Source organism: Nerophis lumbriciformis, linkage group LG37 (genome assembly GCF_033978685.3).
Source record: "Nerophis lumbriciformis linkage group LG37, RoL_Nlum_v2.1, whole genome shotgun sequence".
Classification (NCBI taxonomy): Eukaryota; Metazoa; Chordata; class Actinopteri; order Syngnathiformes; family Syngnathidae; genus Nerophis; species Nerophis lumbriciformis.
The window spans coordinates 940001-958852 of NC_084584.2; the positions used below are offsets into that span (position 1 = coordinate 940001).

Genomic DNA, 18852 nt, shown 5'->3' on the forward strand with positions numbered 1-18852 from the left:
CCTTGGTGACCAGCAGTCAGGACTTACCTATGTTGGGGATGTCCGGTCCCTGGTCCTGAGTGAGTTCTTTGGTGACCAGTAGTCAGGACTTACCTATGTTGGGGATGTCCGGTCCCTGGTCCTGAATGAGTTCTTTGGTGACCAGTAGTCAGGACTTACCTATGTTGGGGATGTCCGGTCCCTGGTCCTGAATGAGTTCTTTGGTGACCGGCAGTCAGGACTTACCTATGTTGGGGATGTCCGGTCCCTGGTCCTGAATGAGTTCCTTGGTGACCAGCAGTCAGGACTTACCTATGTTGGGGATGTCCGGTCCCTGGTCCTGAGTGAGTTCCTTGTTGTAGCGTAAGAAGAGGATGGTGTTCTTCAGGGTGAGGGCGTGGTCAAAGTAGCGCTGAGCCTCACCCTCTGCTGTGCTCTCCACCTTCAGGACAAATGGAACCAAGCGGTTGAGGAGAAATAGAATATCCGGGAAGTTAACATACCCTCAACTATAAACCAATCAACCTATCCCCAGGTGCATGTCTTTGGAGGTGGGAGGGGCCTATCCCCAGATGCATGTCTTTGGAGGTGGGAGGGGCCTATCCCCAGGTGCATATCTTTGGAGGTGGGAGGGGCCTATCCCCAGGTGCATGTCTTTGGAGGTGGGAGGGGCCTATCCCCAGGTGCATGTCTTTGGAGGTGGGAGGGGCCTATCCCCAGGTGCATGTCTTTGGAGGTGGGAGGGGCCTATCCCCAGGTGCATGTCTTTGGAGGTGGGAGGGGCCTATCCCCAGGTGCATGTCTTTGGAGGTGGGAGGGGCCTATCCCCAGGTGCATGTCTTTGGAGGTGGGAGGGGCCTATCCCCAGGTGCATGTCTTTGGAGGTGGGAGGGGCCTATCCCCAGGTGCATGTCTTTGGAGGTGGGAGGGGCCTATCCCCAGGTGCATGTCTTTGGAGGTGGGAGGGGCCTATCCCCAGGTGCATGTCTTTGGAGGTGGGAGGGGCCTATGCCCAGGTGCATGTCTTTGGAGGTGGGAGGGGCCTATCCCCAGGTGCATGTCTTTGGAGGTGGGAGGGGCCTATCCCCAGGTGCATATCTTTGGAGGTGAGAAGGGCCTATCCCCAGGTGCATGTCTTTGGAGGTGGGAGGGGCCTATGCCCAGGTGCATGTCTTTGGAGGTGAGAAGGGCCAACCCCAGGTGCATGTCTTTGGAGGTGGGAGGGGCCTATCCCCAGGTGCATATCTTTGGAGGTGGGAGGGGCCTATCCCCAGGTGCATGTCTTTGGAGGTGGGAGGGGCCTATCCCCAGGTGCATATCTTTGGAGGTGGGAGGGGCCTATCCCCAGGTGCATGTCTTTGGAGGTGGGAGGGGCCTATCCCCAGGTGCATATCTTTGGAGGTGGGAGGGGCCTATCCCCAGGTGCATGTCTTTGGAGGTGGGAGGGGCCTATCCCCAGGTGCATATCTTTGGAGGTGGGAGGGGCCTATCCCCAGGTGCATGTCTTTGGAGGTGGGAGGGGCCTATCCCCAGGTGCATGTCTTTGGAGGTGGGAGGGGCCTATGCCCAGGTGCATGTCTTTGGAGGTGGGAGGGGCCTATCCCCAGGTGCATGTCTTTGGAGGTGGGAGGGGCCTATCCCCAGGTGCATATCTTTGGAGGTGAGAAGGGCCTATCCCCAGGTGCATGTCTTTGGAGGTGGGAGGGGCCTATGCCCAGGTGCATGTCTTTGGAGGTGAGAAGGGCCAACCCCAGGTGCATGTCTTTGGAGGTGGGAGGGGCCTATCCCCAGGTGCATATCTTTGGAGGTGGGAGGGGCCTATCCCCAGGTGCATGTCTTTGGAGGTGGGAGGGGCCTATCCCCAGGTGCATATCTTTGGAGGTGGGAGGGGCCTATCCCCAGGTGCATGTCTTTGGAGGTGGGAGGGGCCTATCCCCAGGTGCATATCTTTGGAGGTGGGAGGGGCCTATCCCCAGGTGCATGTCTTTGGAGGTGGGAGGGGCCTATCCCCAGGTGCATATCTTTGGAGGTGGGAGGGGCCTATCCCCAGGTGCATGTCTTTGGAGGTGGGAGGGGCCTATCCCCAGGTGCATATCTTTGGAGGTGGGAGGGGCCTATCCCCAGGTGCATGTCTTTGGAGGTGGGAGGGGCCTATCCCCAGGTGCATGTCTTTGGAGGTGGGAGGGGCCTATCCCCAGGTGCATGTCTTTGGAGGTAGGAGGGGCCTATCCCCAGGTGCATGTCTTTGGAGGTGGGAGGGGCCTATCCCCAGGTGCATGTCTTTGGAGGTGGGAGGGGCCTATCCCCAGGTGCATGTCTTTGGAGGTGGGAGGAAGCCGGAGTAGAACCCATGCAGTCACGGGGAGAACATGCAAACTCCACACAGAAAGATCCAGAGCCCGGGATTGAACGCAGGACCTTGGTATTGTGAGGCACATGCACTAACCCCTTTTCCACCGTGCTGCCCACAACATAATTATATGTAAGTTAATTTTCTGTCAGTTATTCATCAGTTCTTTCTTATGCACTCTGTTTATTTTTCTAATCAGCCTGACCTAAGCCTAAGGTAGGAATAGAAAAGTCCTAAAGGAGGCAATTTCAAAACGGGCGACTATAATTTGGGCCACAATGGTCCTCACCTTCTCCAGCTCGGCCAGGAAGCTGTCCAGGGTCTCGTCGGAGAGCTTGCCCACCTCAAACATGGTGACGGCGTGGCTCTTCAGGTTCTGCCAAAGACGGGGACGTGATTAAAGGTTGTGGGTGTGCTCCACTAAAGGTGCTGGGGGGGGGGGGTCCACCACAGACCGGGGACAGGTTGCCCATCATGAGGAAGGCCGTCAGCGTGGAGTCGAAGAGGAAGGCGATCCTCTTGGTGGGGGCGGCCGGGATGCTGAGGCTGCTGACGCTGGCTGTGTCCGCTACACACACACACACACACACACACACACACACATTGAGCACTACCACACCAGGAGGGTGTGCATCAAGCAGACCTTGGTCCTCCAGACTGGTGGTGTCAGTGTCGGTGGCAGAGGAGCCTCCCTCCATCACGGGGCTGCCCTGCTCCCAGGAGAGTAACATCTTCTGAGGGTCCATGGTGCTCCTGAGGCACAAGACCACGTCCAGGAACATGGTGAGGAACCTTCACTTTTATTGAGGGCCACGTCACAACTATGGAACAGTCATGTCATATTAAGGGTGTCCAAAAATAAATGGATTTCTGAATGAATCACAATTCTTATTCTTCATAACTTAATAAAAGATCATTTTTTTATTTCAATTATCACAGCTGTTCATCTATTTTATGGAGGAATGTAGTTCATCATAGAACTGTCACTCAATCTTATTGAAAAGTAGGGATTTTGAATAGAGAATCGATTCGGAATCGAATCGTGATCCACACGAATCGAATCGAATCAATTAAAAAAGTATTGATTTTGGATTGAGAATCGTTTTGAATCGAGAATCGATTCTGAATCGAATCATTACCATCAAGAATCGAATCAATTCAAAAAGTATTGATTTTGGATCGAGAATCGATTCTGAATCGAATAGTTACCATCAAGAATCGAATCAATTCAAAAAGTATTGATTTTGAAATAAGAATAGTTTTGAATCAAGAATCGATTCGTTATCCACAAGAATCGAATCGAATCAATTAAAAAAGTATTGATTTTGGATCGAGAATCGTTTTGAATAGAGAATTGATTCTGAATCGAATAGTTACCATCAAGAATCAAATCAATTAAAAAAGTATTGTTTTTGGATAGAGAATCGTTTTGAATAAAGAATCGATTCTGAATCAAATAGCTACCCCCCAAGAATTGAATGAAAGATTGCCAACACTACTGAATATTAAAGTACATTATAATTGAATATTAATAATGTGCATTATAATTAAATATTAATAATGTGCATTATAACTAAATATTAATAATGTGCATTATAAGTAAATATTCATAATGTGCATTATAATTAAATATTCATAATGTGCATTATAATTAAATATTCTTAATGTGCATTATAATTAAATATTCATAATGTGCATTATAATTAAATATTCATAATGTGCATTATAATTGAATATTCATAATGTGCAGTATAATTAAATATTCATAATGTGCATTATAATTGAATATTAATAATGTACAGTATAATTAAATATTCATAATGTGCATTATAATTAAATATTCATAATGTGCATTATAATTAAATATTCTTAATGTGCATTATAATTAAATATTCATAACGTGCATTATAATTAAATAGACATGGTGTAAGAGGAAGGAGAGGAGTGAGTAGACATGGTGTAAGAGGAGTGAGTAGACATGGTGTAAGAGGAAGGAGAGGAGTGAGTAGACATGGTGTAAGAGGAGTGAGTAGACATGGTGTAAGAGGAGTGAGTAGACATGGTGTAAGAGGAAGGAGAGGAGTGAGTAGACATGGTGTAAGAGGAGTGAGTAGACATGGTGTAAGAGGAAGGAGAGGAGTGAGTAGACATGGTGTAAGAGGAGTGAGTAGACATGGTGTAAGAGGAGTGAGTAGACATGGTGTAAGAGGAAGGAGAGGAGTGAGTAGACATGGTGTAAGAGGAGTGAGTAGACATGGTGTAAGAGGAGTGAGTAGACATGGTGTAAGAGGAGTGAGTAGACATGGTGTAAGAGGAGTGAGTAGACATGGTGTAAGAGTATACTTCAGCCTGTTGAGGGAGGGAGCGTTCTTCCAGGTGGGGTGGAGCTGCTCCGAGCTGATCACCTGACCTTTCTTCACGGCGAAGCCCAAGCGGCAGTACATGGACACGGCATTCTGGGAAATAAATAGAGTTGTCATGAAACAGTGAACAGGTGCAATAGCACCATGTATATAAATGTATATGTATATATATGTGTATATATGTGTATATATGTGTATATGTGTTGGAGCAGTTCACTGGTCAATCCCTGCAAGTCTTCCTGCTCTCTAAAGATGAAGCCAATCCTGATCCACAAGAATCAAATCTAATCAATTTATAAAGTATTGATCTTGGATGGAGAATTGTTTTGAATAGAGAATCGATTCTGAATCAAATAGTTACTCCGATGTATCGAATCAATTCAAAAAGTATTGATTTTGGATTGGGAATCAAGTCTGAATCAAATAGTTACCCCCAAGATTTGAATCAAATCAATTAAAACAGTATTGATTTTGGATCGAGAATCCTTTTGAGTCGAAAATTGATTCTGAATCGAATCATTACCCCCAAGAATTGAATCAATTAAAATATTGATTTTGGATTGAGAATAGTTTTGAATAGAGAATCAATTCTGAATCAAATAGTTACCCCCAAGATTTGAATCGAATCAATTAAAAAAGTATTGATTTTCGATTGGGAATCATTTCTGAATCAAATAGTTACCCCCAAGATTTGAATCGAATTGATTCTAAAAGTATTGGTTTTGGATCGAGAATCATTTTGAATTGATTCTGGATCGAATCATTAACCCCAAGAATCAAATCGATTAAAAAAGTATTGATTTTGGATTAAGAATTGTTTTGAATCGAGAATCATTTTGAATCGAGGATCAATTCTGAATTGAATTGTTACCCCCAAGAATCAAATCGATTCAAAAAGTATTGATTTTGAATTGAGAATTGTTTTGAATTGAGAATCGTTTCTGAATCGGATCGCTAACCCCATGAATCAAATCGATTCAAAAGAGTATTGATTTGGGATTGAGAATCATTTTGAATTAGGAATCAATTCTGAATTGAATAGTTACCCACAAGATTCCATTCAAATCAATTAAAACAGTATTGATTTTGGATCGAGAATCGTTTTGAGTCGAACATCGATTTTGAATTGATTCATTATGCCCAAGAATCGAATCAATTAAAATACTGATTTTCGATTGAGATTCGTTTTGAATAGAGAATCAATTCTGAATCAAATAGTTACCCCCAAGATTTGAATCGAATCGATTCTAAAAGTATTGATTTTGGATCGAGAATCGTTTTGAATTGAGAATTGATTCTGAATGGAATCGTTAACCCCAAGAATCAAATCGATTCAAAAAGTATTGATTTGGGATTGAGAATTGTTTTGAATCGAGAATCGATTCTGAACTGAATCGTTACCCCCAAGAATCAAATCGATTCAAAAAGTATGGATTTTGGATCGAGAATCGTTTTGAATTGAGAATCGATTCTGAATCGAATCATTAACCCCACGAATCAAATCGATTCAAAAGAGTATGGAGTTGGGATTGAGGATCGTTATGAATCAAGAATCGATTCTGAATCGAATCGCTACCCCCAAGAATCAAATCGATTCTAAAAGTATTGATTTTGAATGGAAAATCCCTTTGAATTTAGAGTGTAACACTTAAACTGCTGTTTAAAGCTTTGAACCGGAAGTAGAAGTGCTGTTCCGTCTTCTAGCATGTCCATAACGTTTCTACTCGCGTGGATTCTTCATTCATGGCTCCAAGCGACCTTGGTAAGTTTTACAATATAACTAAAACAACTCTTAGGAGTCCTTCCATAAGCGACCTTGGTAAGCTTTACAATACAACTAAAACAACTCTTAGGATGTTTCTAAGAGTCTTTACATGCTCGTTCTACTCCTATTTCATTGCAGTGATATTTGGAGGCAGAGAAGAAGGTGGTCCTCACCTTCACCAGGTCCAGGTCTATCTCCAACACGTTGGCCAGCTGCATGGAGGACAAGGAGCACGTTAGAAACCTGGACATGGTCCACCAGCGTGATGCTAGCCTAGCTACCTCTGCTACGTTGGTCTGCTCGTCGATGGACACGAAGATCTTGTAGAGCAGCGTCTCAAAGTAGTCTCCCTGCACCCGGTTCATCACAAAACCCTCCAGAGGGGGCACTGTGCACACACCAGCAGTCATACACGCCTTAGCATCACAAATACTTTACCCAGCCCTGAGGGGACATTAACATTTTCAGCACAATCCCATTCAAGATCAGACAAACATTACAGGGAGACAGAACAGGATCAAACATTACAGGGAGACAGGACCGGATCAAACATTACAGGGAGACAGGACCGGATCAAACATTACAGGGAGACAGGACCGGATCAAACATTACAGGGAGACAGGACAGGATCAAATATTACAGGGAGACAGGACAGGATCAAACATTACAGGGAGACAGGACAGGATCAAACATTACAGGGAGACAGGACAGGATCAAACATTACAGGGAGACAGAACAGGATCAAATATCACAGGGAGACAGAACAGGATCAAAAATTACAGGGAGACCAAAGAGGATCAAACATTACAGGGAGACAGGACAGGATCAAACATTACAGGGAGACAGGACAGGACAGGATCAAACATTACAGGGAGACAGGACAGGATTAAACATTACAGGGAGACAGAACAGGATCAAACATTACAGGGAGACAGAACAGGATCAAACATTACAGGGAGACAGAACAGGATCAAACATCACAGGGAGACAGAACAGGATCAAAAATTACAGGGAGACCAAAGAGGATCAAACATTACAGGGAGACAGGACAGGATCAAAAATTACAGGAAGACAGGACAGGATCAAACATTACAGGGAGACAGGACCGGATCAAACATTACAGGGAGACAGGACCGGATCACACATTACAGGGAGACAGGACCGGATCAAACATTACAGGGAGACAGGACCGGATCAAACATTACAGGGAGACAGGACAGGATCAAACCTTACAGGGAGACAGGACAGGATCAAACATTACAGGGAGACAGGACAGGATCAAACATTACAGGGAGACAGGACAGGATCAAACATTACAGGGAGACAGGACAGGATCAAACATTACAGGGAGACAGAACAGGATCAAACATCACAGGGAGACAGAACAAGATAAAAAATTACAGGGAAACCAAAGAGGATCAAACATTACAGGGAGACAGGACCGGATCAAACATTACAGGGAGACAGGACCGGATCAAACATTACAAGGAGACAGGACAGGATCAAACCTTACAGGGAGACAGGACAGGATCAAACATTACAGGGAGACAGGACAGGATCAAACATTACAGGGAGACAGAACAGGATCAAACATTAGGGCCATGCTAACGTTTTGTATGTTTACACCAACAAATCATGGATTTTGATACTTGGCGCCATCTTCAATGTCTGCTAACATCTCCTTTATTAGCATCTTAATGTTTTGTACCTCATTTTGTATGTTTGCACCTACAAATCATGGATTTTGGAAGTATATCAACATCTCTTACTGTATATTAGCATGCTAACATTTTATGCTAGGTTTTTAGCTATAGGGAATAAGCGGTAGAAATGGATGGATGGATGTTTACACATAAAAAATAGTGCATTTTAATACTTGCCATCACCTTAGAAGTAGGCTAACTTTTTCAATGTCAACGTGCTAACATTGTATGCTAGCTTTGTCGCTAATTGTGCATGTTTATGCCTACAAATAGTGCACTTTGATATTTCCTAGTTCAAGGTCAAGGTTCAACATTATTGTCCCCGCGGGGAAATTTGTCTTGGGCACAGTGCACCATTGCTTTCTTAACATACACTAAAACAACAGAAGAAAAACACAAGCACAACCAGACAACTAACATTTAAACATCAGAACATGGAGCTTGATAGACATAGGTGGCACTTTGGTGTATCTACAGTATGGAGATAAAGATAAAGTACCAGTGTGCATTGCACTAGAGCTCATGGATAAAGTGCTGTGTGCTAAAGTGCTATGTGCTAAAGTGCTATGTGCTAAAAAAGTGCTAACCTATGTATTAACATTCTATTGCACATTGTTGGTCAGCTTAATGGAGGCTGGGACAAATGAGAATTTAAGGTGGTTAGATTTGCATAGTGGGACCCGGAGTCTTCTCCCTGATGGCAGGGTTCCATATTCAGGAAAGAGTGGATGTTGTGAGTCGGAAATAATTTTCTTAGCTTTTTTCCTAACTGCCTGCTCATAGATGCTCTGTATAGGCTCATATTCTTTCCTCCCTACGATTTTCATTGCCGTTTTATGCATGCCGGCCAGTTTGCTTTTTAGCTTAACGGTTAGGTTGCCAAACCATGAGGTGATCCCGTATCGAACGATGGCACGGTAGAAAATCATCATGATGTGGCTGCTTACGCCGTACAATCTTAATCTTCGCAAAAACTATAGCCTCTGTTGCAGTCTATTGCACAGTTTGTCAATATGTGTCTTCCAGCAGAGAAGATGATCAATATGAACCCCTAAATATTTATATGAGGATACCTGGGTGACTTCCTGATTTTTGATGACCACTGGCTCATGGTCAGTCCCTTTCCTCGGATCCAAAACCATTTCCTGTGTCTTGGTCACATTTAGAATAAGATGGTTGGTATCACACCACCTAATAAATTGGTACACAGAGGGGTCCGTATCCTTGTGTAGAAGGCTTAGGAGCACGGTATCGTCCTCAAATTTCACCATATACCGTATTTTCCGCACTATTAGCCGCACCTAAAAACCACAAATTTTCTCAAAAGCTGACAGTGCGGCTTATAACCCGGTGCGCTTTATATATGGATTAATATTAAGATTCATTTTCATAAAGTTTCGGTCTCGCAACTACGGTAAACAGCCGCCATCTTTTTTCCCCGTAGAAAAGGAAGTGCTTCTTCTTCTACGCAAGCAACCGCCAAGGTAAGCACCCGCCCCCATAGAACAGGAAGCGCTTCTTCTTCTTCTACTGTAAGCAACCACCCGCCCGCGTAGAAGAAGAAAAAGCGTGCGGATATTACCGTACGTTTCATTTCCTTTGTGTGTTTACATCTGTAAAGACCACAAAATGGCTCCTACTAAGCGACAGGGATCCGGTTCATGAAAAGACGCAATCTCTCCATCCGCACACGGACTACTATTTCACAGCAACTGCCTAAAGACTTTCAAGAAAAGCTGGCTACTTTCCGTGCATATTGTAAAAACAAGATAGCTGAAAAAAAAGATCCGGCCAGAGAACATTATCAACATGGACGAGGTTCCACTGACTTTTGATATTCCTGTGAACCGCACTGTGGATACAACGGGAGCACGTACGGTGAATATTCGCACCACAGGGAATGAGAAGTCATCCTTCACTGTGGTTCTAGCTTGCCATGCTAATGGCCAGAAACTTCCACCCATGGTGATATTCAAAAGGAAGACCTTGCCAAAAGAGACCTTTCCAGCCGGCGTCATCATAAAAGCTAACTCGAAGGGATGGATGAAGAAAAGATGAGCGAGTGGTTAAGGTAAGTTTAAGTTTACGCGAAGAGGCCGGGTGGCTTTTTTCACGCAGCTCCGTCCATGTTGATATACGACTCCATGCGCGCCCACATCACGCTGGTTTTTAATATATTATTAAAGTTTGACTGACCTATCTGACTGTTTTTTTGACATTCCTTTAGCGCAGTTAGATGCGGCTTACAACACGGGGCGGCTTATAGGTGGACAAAGTTTTGAAATATGCCGTTCATTGAAGGCGCGGCTTATAACCCAGGGCGCCTTATGGTGCGGAAAATACGGTAATTGTTCGAGTGCACAGTCCTACAATCATTGGTGTACAATGTAAACAGTGTTGGTGATATAACACAGCCCTGTGGGACGCCTGTGTTGCAGTGTCTGACAGTGTTCTGTTGACCTTCACTTGCTGTGTTGTGTTTGTTAAAAAAGAGTGGAACCATTTGATCAAGGCGGAGTTAACACCCATGTCTTTGAGCTTCTCCAAGAGTATGTGAATGTTAGCATGCTAACATTTTATGCTAACTAACTTTGTATGCTTTAACCAACAAAAATCATCTTTTTTGATACTTGACGGCATCTTGGAGGTATGCTAATGTCTCTTCTTTTAGCATGCCAACGTTTTATGTTAACTTTTTCGCAAATTTTGTCGGTTTACACCTACAAATAGTGCATGTTGGTACTTCCTCTTATCTGGTCATGTGCTAGCATGCTAGCTTTTTACACAATTTTGTCCGTTTTAGCCTAGAAATCATGGTTTTTGATACTTGCCGCCATCTCGGTAGGGTACTAAGGTCTTTTATAGTAGCATGGTAGCTTTTGAAGCTAATAACTGCGATGTAGCCCAGCATGCATAGAATATAGGACGTTCCTGGCCAATACCGGAGATGCAGCTGTCATCTGAGATAGGAACATCCAGGTAGATGAAGCCGCGGTTGTACAGACCTGAGGACGGACGTGAAGTATGTCAAGGTGACAACAGTACAGTACAACAATATGGTTTCTACTCACTTAAGCCCACGTTGTACTCCATTGATCCAGCCAGCTGAGGGCCAGAATCAATCATCTTATCAATAGCTTTCTTCTCGGCCGGAGAGCAGCACTGCACACACACACACACACACACACACACACACACACACACACACACGGGGTTACATTCTAGATGCACATGGAAGGTAGTGGAGAGTCCATGTTCTCACCCTGATGTCATCCTCCGTGATGTAGCCCGTCTGGGCCACCCACCAGGGCTCCACTGAGATCTCCACAGGTTTGGCAGGGAGAAGATCCCGGGCGGATTTCTTGCGGAAGAATTTCTGACAGGAGGAGTTAGTTCATGTCAGCACCTCCTCTCACCACTAGATGGCACACTTTCATTACATAACATAACATAACATAACATAACATAACATAACATAACATAACATAACATAACATAAACCAGATTAGGGGCATCCTAACTTTTTACACTTGGGGAGCATTGGGAGAAAAACATTTGGCCGAAGGCCGACTGCGTGAAGACAGGACCATAGTAAGTCTGCTGGTCCAACATGAAGACAGGACCATAGTAAGTCTGCTGGTCCAACATGAAGACAGGACCATAGTAAGTCTGGTGGTCCAACATGAAGACAGGACCATAGTAAGTCTGGTGGTCCAACATGAAGACAGGACCATAGTAAGTCTGGTGGTCCAACATGAAGACAGGATCATAGTAAGTCTGGTTGTCCAACATGAAGACAGGACCATAGTAAGTCTGGTGGTCCAACATGAAGACAGGACCATAGTAAGTCTGGTGGTCCAACATGAAGACAGGACCATAGTAAGTCTGGTGGTCCAACATGAAGACAGGACCATAGTAAGTCTGGTGGTCCAACATGAAGACAGGACCATAGTAAGTCTGGTGGTCCAACATGAAGACAGGACCATAGTAAGTCTGGTTGTCCAACATGAAGACAGGACCATAGTAAGTCTGCTGGTCCAACATGAAGACAGGACCATAGTAAGTCTGGTGATCCAACATGAAGTCTGGTGGTCCAACATGAAGACAGGACCATAGTAAGTCTGGTGATCCAACATGAAGTCTGGTGGTCCAACATGAAGACAGGACCATAGTAAGTCTGGTGGTCCAACATGAAGTCTGGTGGTCCAACATGAAGACAGGACCATAGTAAGTCTGGTGGTCCAACATGAAGTCTGGTGGTCCAACATGAAGACAGGACCATAGTAAGTCTGGTGGTCCAACATGAAGACAGGACCATAGTAAGTCTGGTGGTCCAACATGAAGACAGGACCATAGTAAGTCTGGTGGTCCAACATGAAGACAGGACCATAGTAAGTCTGGTGGTCCAACATGAAGACAGGACCATAGTAAGTCTGGTGGTCCAACATGAAGTTTGGTGGTCCAACATGAAGACAGGACCATAGTAAGTCTGCTGGTCCAACATGAAGTCTGGTGGTCCAACATGAAGACAGGACCATAGTAAGTCTGGTGGTCCAACATGAAGTCTGGTGGTCCAACATGAAGACAGGACCATAGTAAGTCTGCTGGTCCAACATGAAGACAGGACCATAGTAAGTCTGCTGGTCCAACATGAAGACAGGACCATAGTAAGTCTGGTGGTCCAACATGAAGACAGGACCATAGTAAGTCTGGTGGTCCAACATGAAGACAGGACCATAGTAAGTCTGCTGGTCCAACATGAAGACAGGACCATAGTAAGTCTGGTGGTCCAACGTGAAGACAGGACCATAGTAAGGACCATAGTAAGTCTGCTGGTCCAACATGAAGACAGGACCATAGTAAGTCTGGTGGTCCAACATGAAGACAGGACCATAGTAAGTCTGGTGGTCCAACATGAAGACAGGACCATAGTAAGTCTGGTGGTCCAACATGAAGACAGGACCATAGTAAGTCTGGTTGTCCAACATGAAGACAGGACCATAGTAAGTCTGGTGGTCCAACATGAAGACAGGACCATAGTAAGTCTGGTGGTCCAACATGAAGACAGGACCATAGTAAGTCTGGTTGTCCAACATGAAGACAGGACCATAGTTTGAACTCCCTGCACTGGTTCTGGACTCACCTTAGAGGAGCGGCACTGGTTCATCAGGTCGATGTACTGGTTCCTGCCGATGCCCAGCAGCCTCAGACCTGCAGTATAATGGCAGCAGTCAGATGGTAAGGTGAACACAATACCTCTAGGTGGCGCCGGCGCCCGTTACAAAGTGTCCGTACTGTAAGTCAGCACATGCAAGTAGAACTACAAGTCATGTTGGATGCATTTTTCTTAGGCACTGAAGGCTGGGAGAGTCTTTGTTGGCCTGTCCTACAAACATTTTTTTTTCCAAAAAATCATTAACTTTAGAATTTGATGCCAGCAACACGTGACAAAGAAGTTGGGGAAGGTGGCAATAAATACTGATAAAGTTGAGGAATGCTCATCAAACACTTATTTGGAACATCCCACAGGTGTGCAGGCTAATTGGGAACAGGTGGGTGCCATGATTGGGTATAAAAGTAGATTCCATGAAATGCTCAGTCATTCACAAACAAGGACGGGGCGAGGGTCACCACTTTGTCAACAAATGCCTGAGCAAATTGTTGAACAGTTTAAGAACAACCTTTCTCAACCAGCTATTGCAAGGAATTTAGGGATTTCACCATCTACGCTCCGTAATATCATCAAAGGGTTCAGAGAATGTGGAGAAATCACTGCACGTAAGCAGCTAAGCCCGTGACCTTCCATCCCTCAGGCTGTACTGCATCAACAAGCGGCATCAGTGTGTAAAGGATATCACCACATGGGCTCAGGAACACTTCAGAAACCCACTGTCAGTAACTACAGTTGGTCGCTACATCTGTAAGTGCAAGTTAAAACTCTCCTATGCAAGGCGAAAACCGTTTATCAACAACACCCAGAAACGCTGGGTCTGAGCTCATCTAAGATGGACTGATACAAAGTGGAAAAGTGTTCTGTGGTCTGACGAGTCCACATTTCAAATTGTTTTTTGGAAACTGTGGACGTCGTGTCCTCCGGACCAAAGAGGAAAAGAACCATCCGGATTGTTCTAGGCGCAAAGTGTAAAAGGCAGCATGTGTGATGGTATGGGGGTGTATTAGTGCCCAAGACATGGGTAACTTACACATCTGTGAAGGCACCATTAATGCTGAAAGGTACATACAGGTTTTGGAGCAACATATGTTGCCATCCAAGCAACGTTACCATGGACGCCCCTGCTTATTTCAGCAAGACAATGCCAAGCCACGTGTTACATCAACGTGGCTTCATAGTAAAAGAGTGCGGGTACTTTCCTGGCCCGCCTGCAGTCCAGACCTGTCTCACATCGAAAATGTGTGGCGCATTATGAAGCCTAAAATAGCACAACGGAGACCCCCGGACTGTTGAACAACTTAAGCTGTACATCAAGCAAGAATGGGAAAGAATTCCACCTGAGAAGCTTCAAAAATGTGTCTCCTCAGTTCCCAATCGTTTACTGAGTGTTGTTAAAAGGAAAGGCCATGTAACACAGTGGTGAACATGCCCTTTCCCAACTACTTCGGCACGTGTTGCAGCCATGAAATTCTAAAGTTAATTATTATTTGCAAAAAATAAAGAAAGTTTATGAGTTTGAACATCAAATATGTTGTCTTTGTAGTATATTCAACTGAATATGGCTTGAAAAGGATTTGCAAATCATGGTATTCCGTTTATATTTACATCTAACACAATTTCCCAACTCATATGGAAACGGGGTTTGTATATGTATAAATATATGTTACAAGCGGCCTGGAAACCACTTTGTTTTGTGTCTAATTGCAGTCAAATAATCAAATCCTGCCTCTGAAATCCACATGTTTCTTCCTAGTGAAGTGAAGAGAATTATATTTATATAGCGCTTTTCTCTAGAGACTCAAAGCACTTTACATAGTGAAAGCCACTATCTAAGCTCCATTTAAAGCAGTGTGGGAGCAGGTGGGTGAAGTGTCTTGACCGAGTTTTCTAGCCGTCCATAGCGTTTCTACTCGTATGGATTCCTCATTCATCACTCCAAGCAACGTTTGTCAGTTTTACAATATAACTAAAACTATTCTTCCTTACTAAAGCGTCCCATGTACTTCCTGTTTTAATGCCTCGAACTGAAAAGTATAGCCGTCCATAGCGTTTCTACTCATATGGATTCTTCATTCGTCACTCCAAGCAACGTTAGTAAGTTTTACAATATAACTAAAACTATTCTTCCTTACTAAAGTGTCCCATGTGTGATGTCTCTAGGAGTGTTTTCATGCATATTTCTACCTGCTATCGTCATGTACTCAAGCTAACATCATCAGCATGAGCTAATAAGCTAACCCATTTACAAGTGTCTGTGTTAGTATTAACTTACATTCTTTTTGTATTGTTTTCACTTTCATAAATTCCTCAGTAAATTCACCAAAACATGAAGTTTTGCACTTGTTTTTTTGTTTTTGTTTGTTTTAATACGGAGCCCCTAAAGGGACATGGGGAATTGTATTTTTTAATAATTATTATTATTTTTATTTTTTATTTTTTAGACACTTTTTATAAAGTTATAAAAAAAACTTAAATTTTTTTAAATTTTCTTTTAGATATATATCTCGTGCGCACAAGATACATGTCTAAAAATAAATAAATAAATAAATTTAATTTTTTTTAATTTTTTTTATAACTTTATAAAAAGTTTCTCGTGCGTACGAGATACATGTCTAAAAATAAATAAATACATTTAAAAAAATTATAATTTTTTTTTTATAACTTTATAAAAAGTTTCCCGTGCGTACGAGATACATGTCTAAAAATAAATAAATAAATAAATTTACATTTTTTTATTTTTTTTTATAACTTTATAAAAAGTTTCTTGTGAGCACGAGATACATGTCTAAAAAAAACTGGAATTGTATTTTTTTATAATTAATTTTTTTAGACATGTATCTCGTGCGCACAAGATACATGTCTTAAAAAAAAAATACATTATAAAAATACAAATTATTTTTTTTTTTATAACTTTATAAAAAGTTTCTCGTGCGTACGAGATACATGTCTAAAAATAAATAAATACATTTAAAAAAATTATAATTTTTTTTTTATAACTTTATAAAAAGTTTCCCGTGCGTACGAGATACATGTCTAAAAATAAATTAAAAAAATAAAAAATTGTAATTTTTTTTATAACTTTATAAAAAGTTTCTCGTGCGTACGAGATACATGTCTAAAAATAAATAAATTAAAAAATAAAAAATTGTAATTTTTTTTATAACTTTATAAAAAGTTTCTCGTGCGTACGAGATACATGTCTAAAAATAAATAATAAATAAATTAAAAGAAAAAAATATATATTTTTTTTATACCTTTATAAAAAGTTTCTTGTGCGCACGAGATACATGTCTAAAAAAAATTGGAATTGTATTTTTTATAATTAATTTTTTTTAGACGTGTATCTCCTGCGCACGAGAAACTATCTCGTGCGCACAAGATACATGTCTAAAAAAACAAAAACAAAAAAACATCATAAAAATAATTTTTTTTTTATTTTTTATAACTTTATAAAAAGTTTCTCGTGCGTACGAGGTACATGTCTAAAAATAAATAAATAAATAAAAAAAAATTTTTTTAATTTTTTTATAACTTTATAAAAAGTTTCTCGTGCGTACGAGATACATGTCTAAAAATAAATAAATACATTTAAAAAAATTATATATATTTTTTTATAACTTTTTAAAAGGTTTCTTGTGTGCACGAGATACATGTCTAAAAAAAATTGGAATTGTATTTTTTTATAATTAATTTTTTTTAAACATGTATCTCGTGCGCACGAGAAACTATCTCGTGCGCACAAGATACATGTCTAAAAAATAAATAAATAAATAAATGATTAATTTAAAAAACATTTTTTTAGACATGTATCTCGTGCGCACGAGAAACTATCTCGTGCGCACGAGATACATGTCTAAAAAATAAATAAATAAATAAATGTTTAATTTAAAAAACATTTTTTTAGACATGTATCTCGTGCGCACGAGAAACTATCTCGTGCGCACAAGATACATGTCTAAAAATAAATAAATAAATAAATTTTAAAAAAATATATATTTTTTTATAACTTTATAAAAAGTTTCTTGTGCGCACGAGATACATGTCTAAAAAAAATTGGAATTGTATTTTTTTATAATGAATTTTTTTTAAACATGCATCTCGTGCGCACGAGAAACTATCTCGTGCGCACAAGATACATGTCTAAAAAAAGAAAGAAAGAAAGAAATGATAAATTAAAAAAAAATTTTTTTAGACATGTATCTCGTGCGTATGAGATACATGTCTAAAAAAACCCAAAAAAACCCATAAAAATACAAATTATTATTTTTTTTTTATAACTTTATAAAAAGTTTCTCGTGCGTACGAGGTACATGTCTAAAAATAAAAAAATAAAAAAATAAAAAATAATATTTTTTTTTTATAACTTTATAAAAAGTTTCTCGTGCGTACGAGATACATGTATAAAAATAAATAAATACATTTAAAAAAATTATAATTTTTTTTTATAACTTTATAAAAAGTTTCTTGTGCGTACGAGATACATGTCTAAAAATAAATAATAAATAAATTAAAAGAAAAAATTATTATTTTTTTTTATACCTTTACAAAAAGTTTCTTGTGCGCACGAGATACATGTCTAAAAAAAATTGGAATTGTATTTTTTATAATTAATTTTTTTTAGACGTGTATCTCCTGCGCACGAGAAACTATCTCGTGCGCAGGAGATACATGTCTAAAAAAACAAAAACAAAAAAACATCATAAAAATACTTTTTTTTTTTTTTTATAACTTTATAAAAAGTTTCTCGTGCGTACGAGGTACATGTCTAAAAATAAATAAATAAATAAATAAAAAATTATATATTTTTTTATAACTTTATAAAAAGTTTCTTGTGCGTACGAGATACATGTCTAAAAATAAATAAATACATTTAAAAAAATTATATATTTTTTTATAACTTTATAAAAAGTTTCCCGTGCGTACGAGATACATGTCTAAAAATAAATAAATAAATAAATTTAATTTTTTTTAATTTTTTTTTTATAACTTTATAAAAAGTTTCTTGTGAGCACGAGATACATGTCTAAAAAAAATTGGAATTGTATTTTTTTATAATTAATTTTTTTAGACATGTATCTCGTGCGCACGAGAAACATGTCTAAAAAAACAAAAACAAAAAAACATTATAAAAATACAAATTTTTATTTTTATTTTTTATAACTTTATAAAAAGTTTCTCGTGCGTACGAGATACATGTCTAAAAATAAATAAATAAAAAAATAAAAAATTTTAATTTTTTTTATAACTTTATAAAAAGTTTCTCGTGCGTACGAGATACATGTCTAAAAATAAATAAATAGATAAATAAAAAATTATAATTTTTTTTATAACTTTATAAAAAGTTTCTCGTGCGTACGAGATACATGTCTAAAAATAAATAAATAAATAAATTAAACATTTTTTTTTTTTTTTTTATAACTTTATAAAAAGTTTATTGTGAGCACGAGATACATGTCTAAAAAAAATTGGAATTGTATTTTTTTATAATTAATTTTTTTAGACATGTATCTCGTGCGCAC

At 40.3% G+C, this 18852-nt stretch overlaps 1 protein-coding gene across 2 annotated transcripts in view; it reads right to left on the reverse strand.

The window, feature by feature from the left end:
- fam91a1 (family with sequence similarity 91 member A1) overlaps positions 1 to 18852 on the reverse strand; it is a 51477-nt gene that overhangs the window by 16341 nt on the left and 16284 nt on the right. For both annotated transcript variants that reach the window (XM_061931023.2, XM_061931022.2), the window contains exons 5-15: positions 13304 to 13371; positions 11423 to 11536; positions 11232 to 11322; positions 11103 to 11165; positions 6739 to 6845; positions 6631 to 6669; positions 4673 to 4785; positions 2973 to 3082; positions 2785 to 2897; positions 2619 to 2705; positions 292 to 421 (exon numbers count right to left, since the gene is read on the reverse strand). In XM_061931023.2, coding sequence (XP_061787007.1) covers positions 292 to 421; positions 2619 to 2705; positions 2785 to 2897; positions 2973 to 3082; positions 4673 to 4785; positions 6631 to 6669; positions 6739 to 6845; positions 11103 to 11165; positions 11232 to 11322; positions 11423 to 11536; positions 13304 to 13371 — 1035 coding nt within the window. The remainder of the gene's footprint in view (positions 1 to 291; positions 422 to 2618; positions 2706 to 2784; positions 2898 to 2972; positions 3083 to 4672; positions 4786 to 6630; positions 6670 to 6738; positions 6846 to 11102; positions 11166 to 11231; positions 11323 to 11422; positions 11537 to 13303; positions 13372 to 18852) is intronic.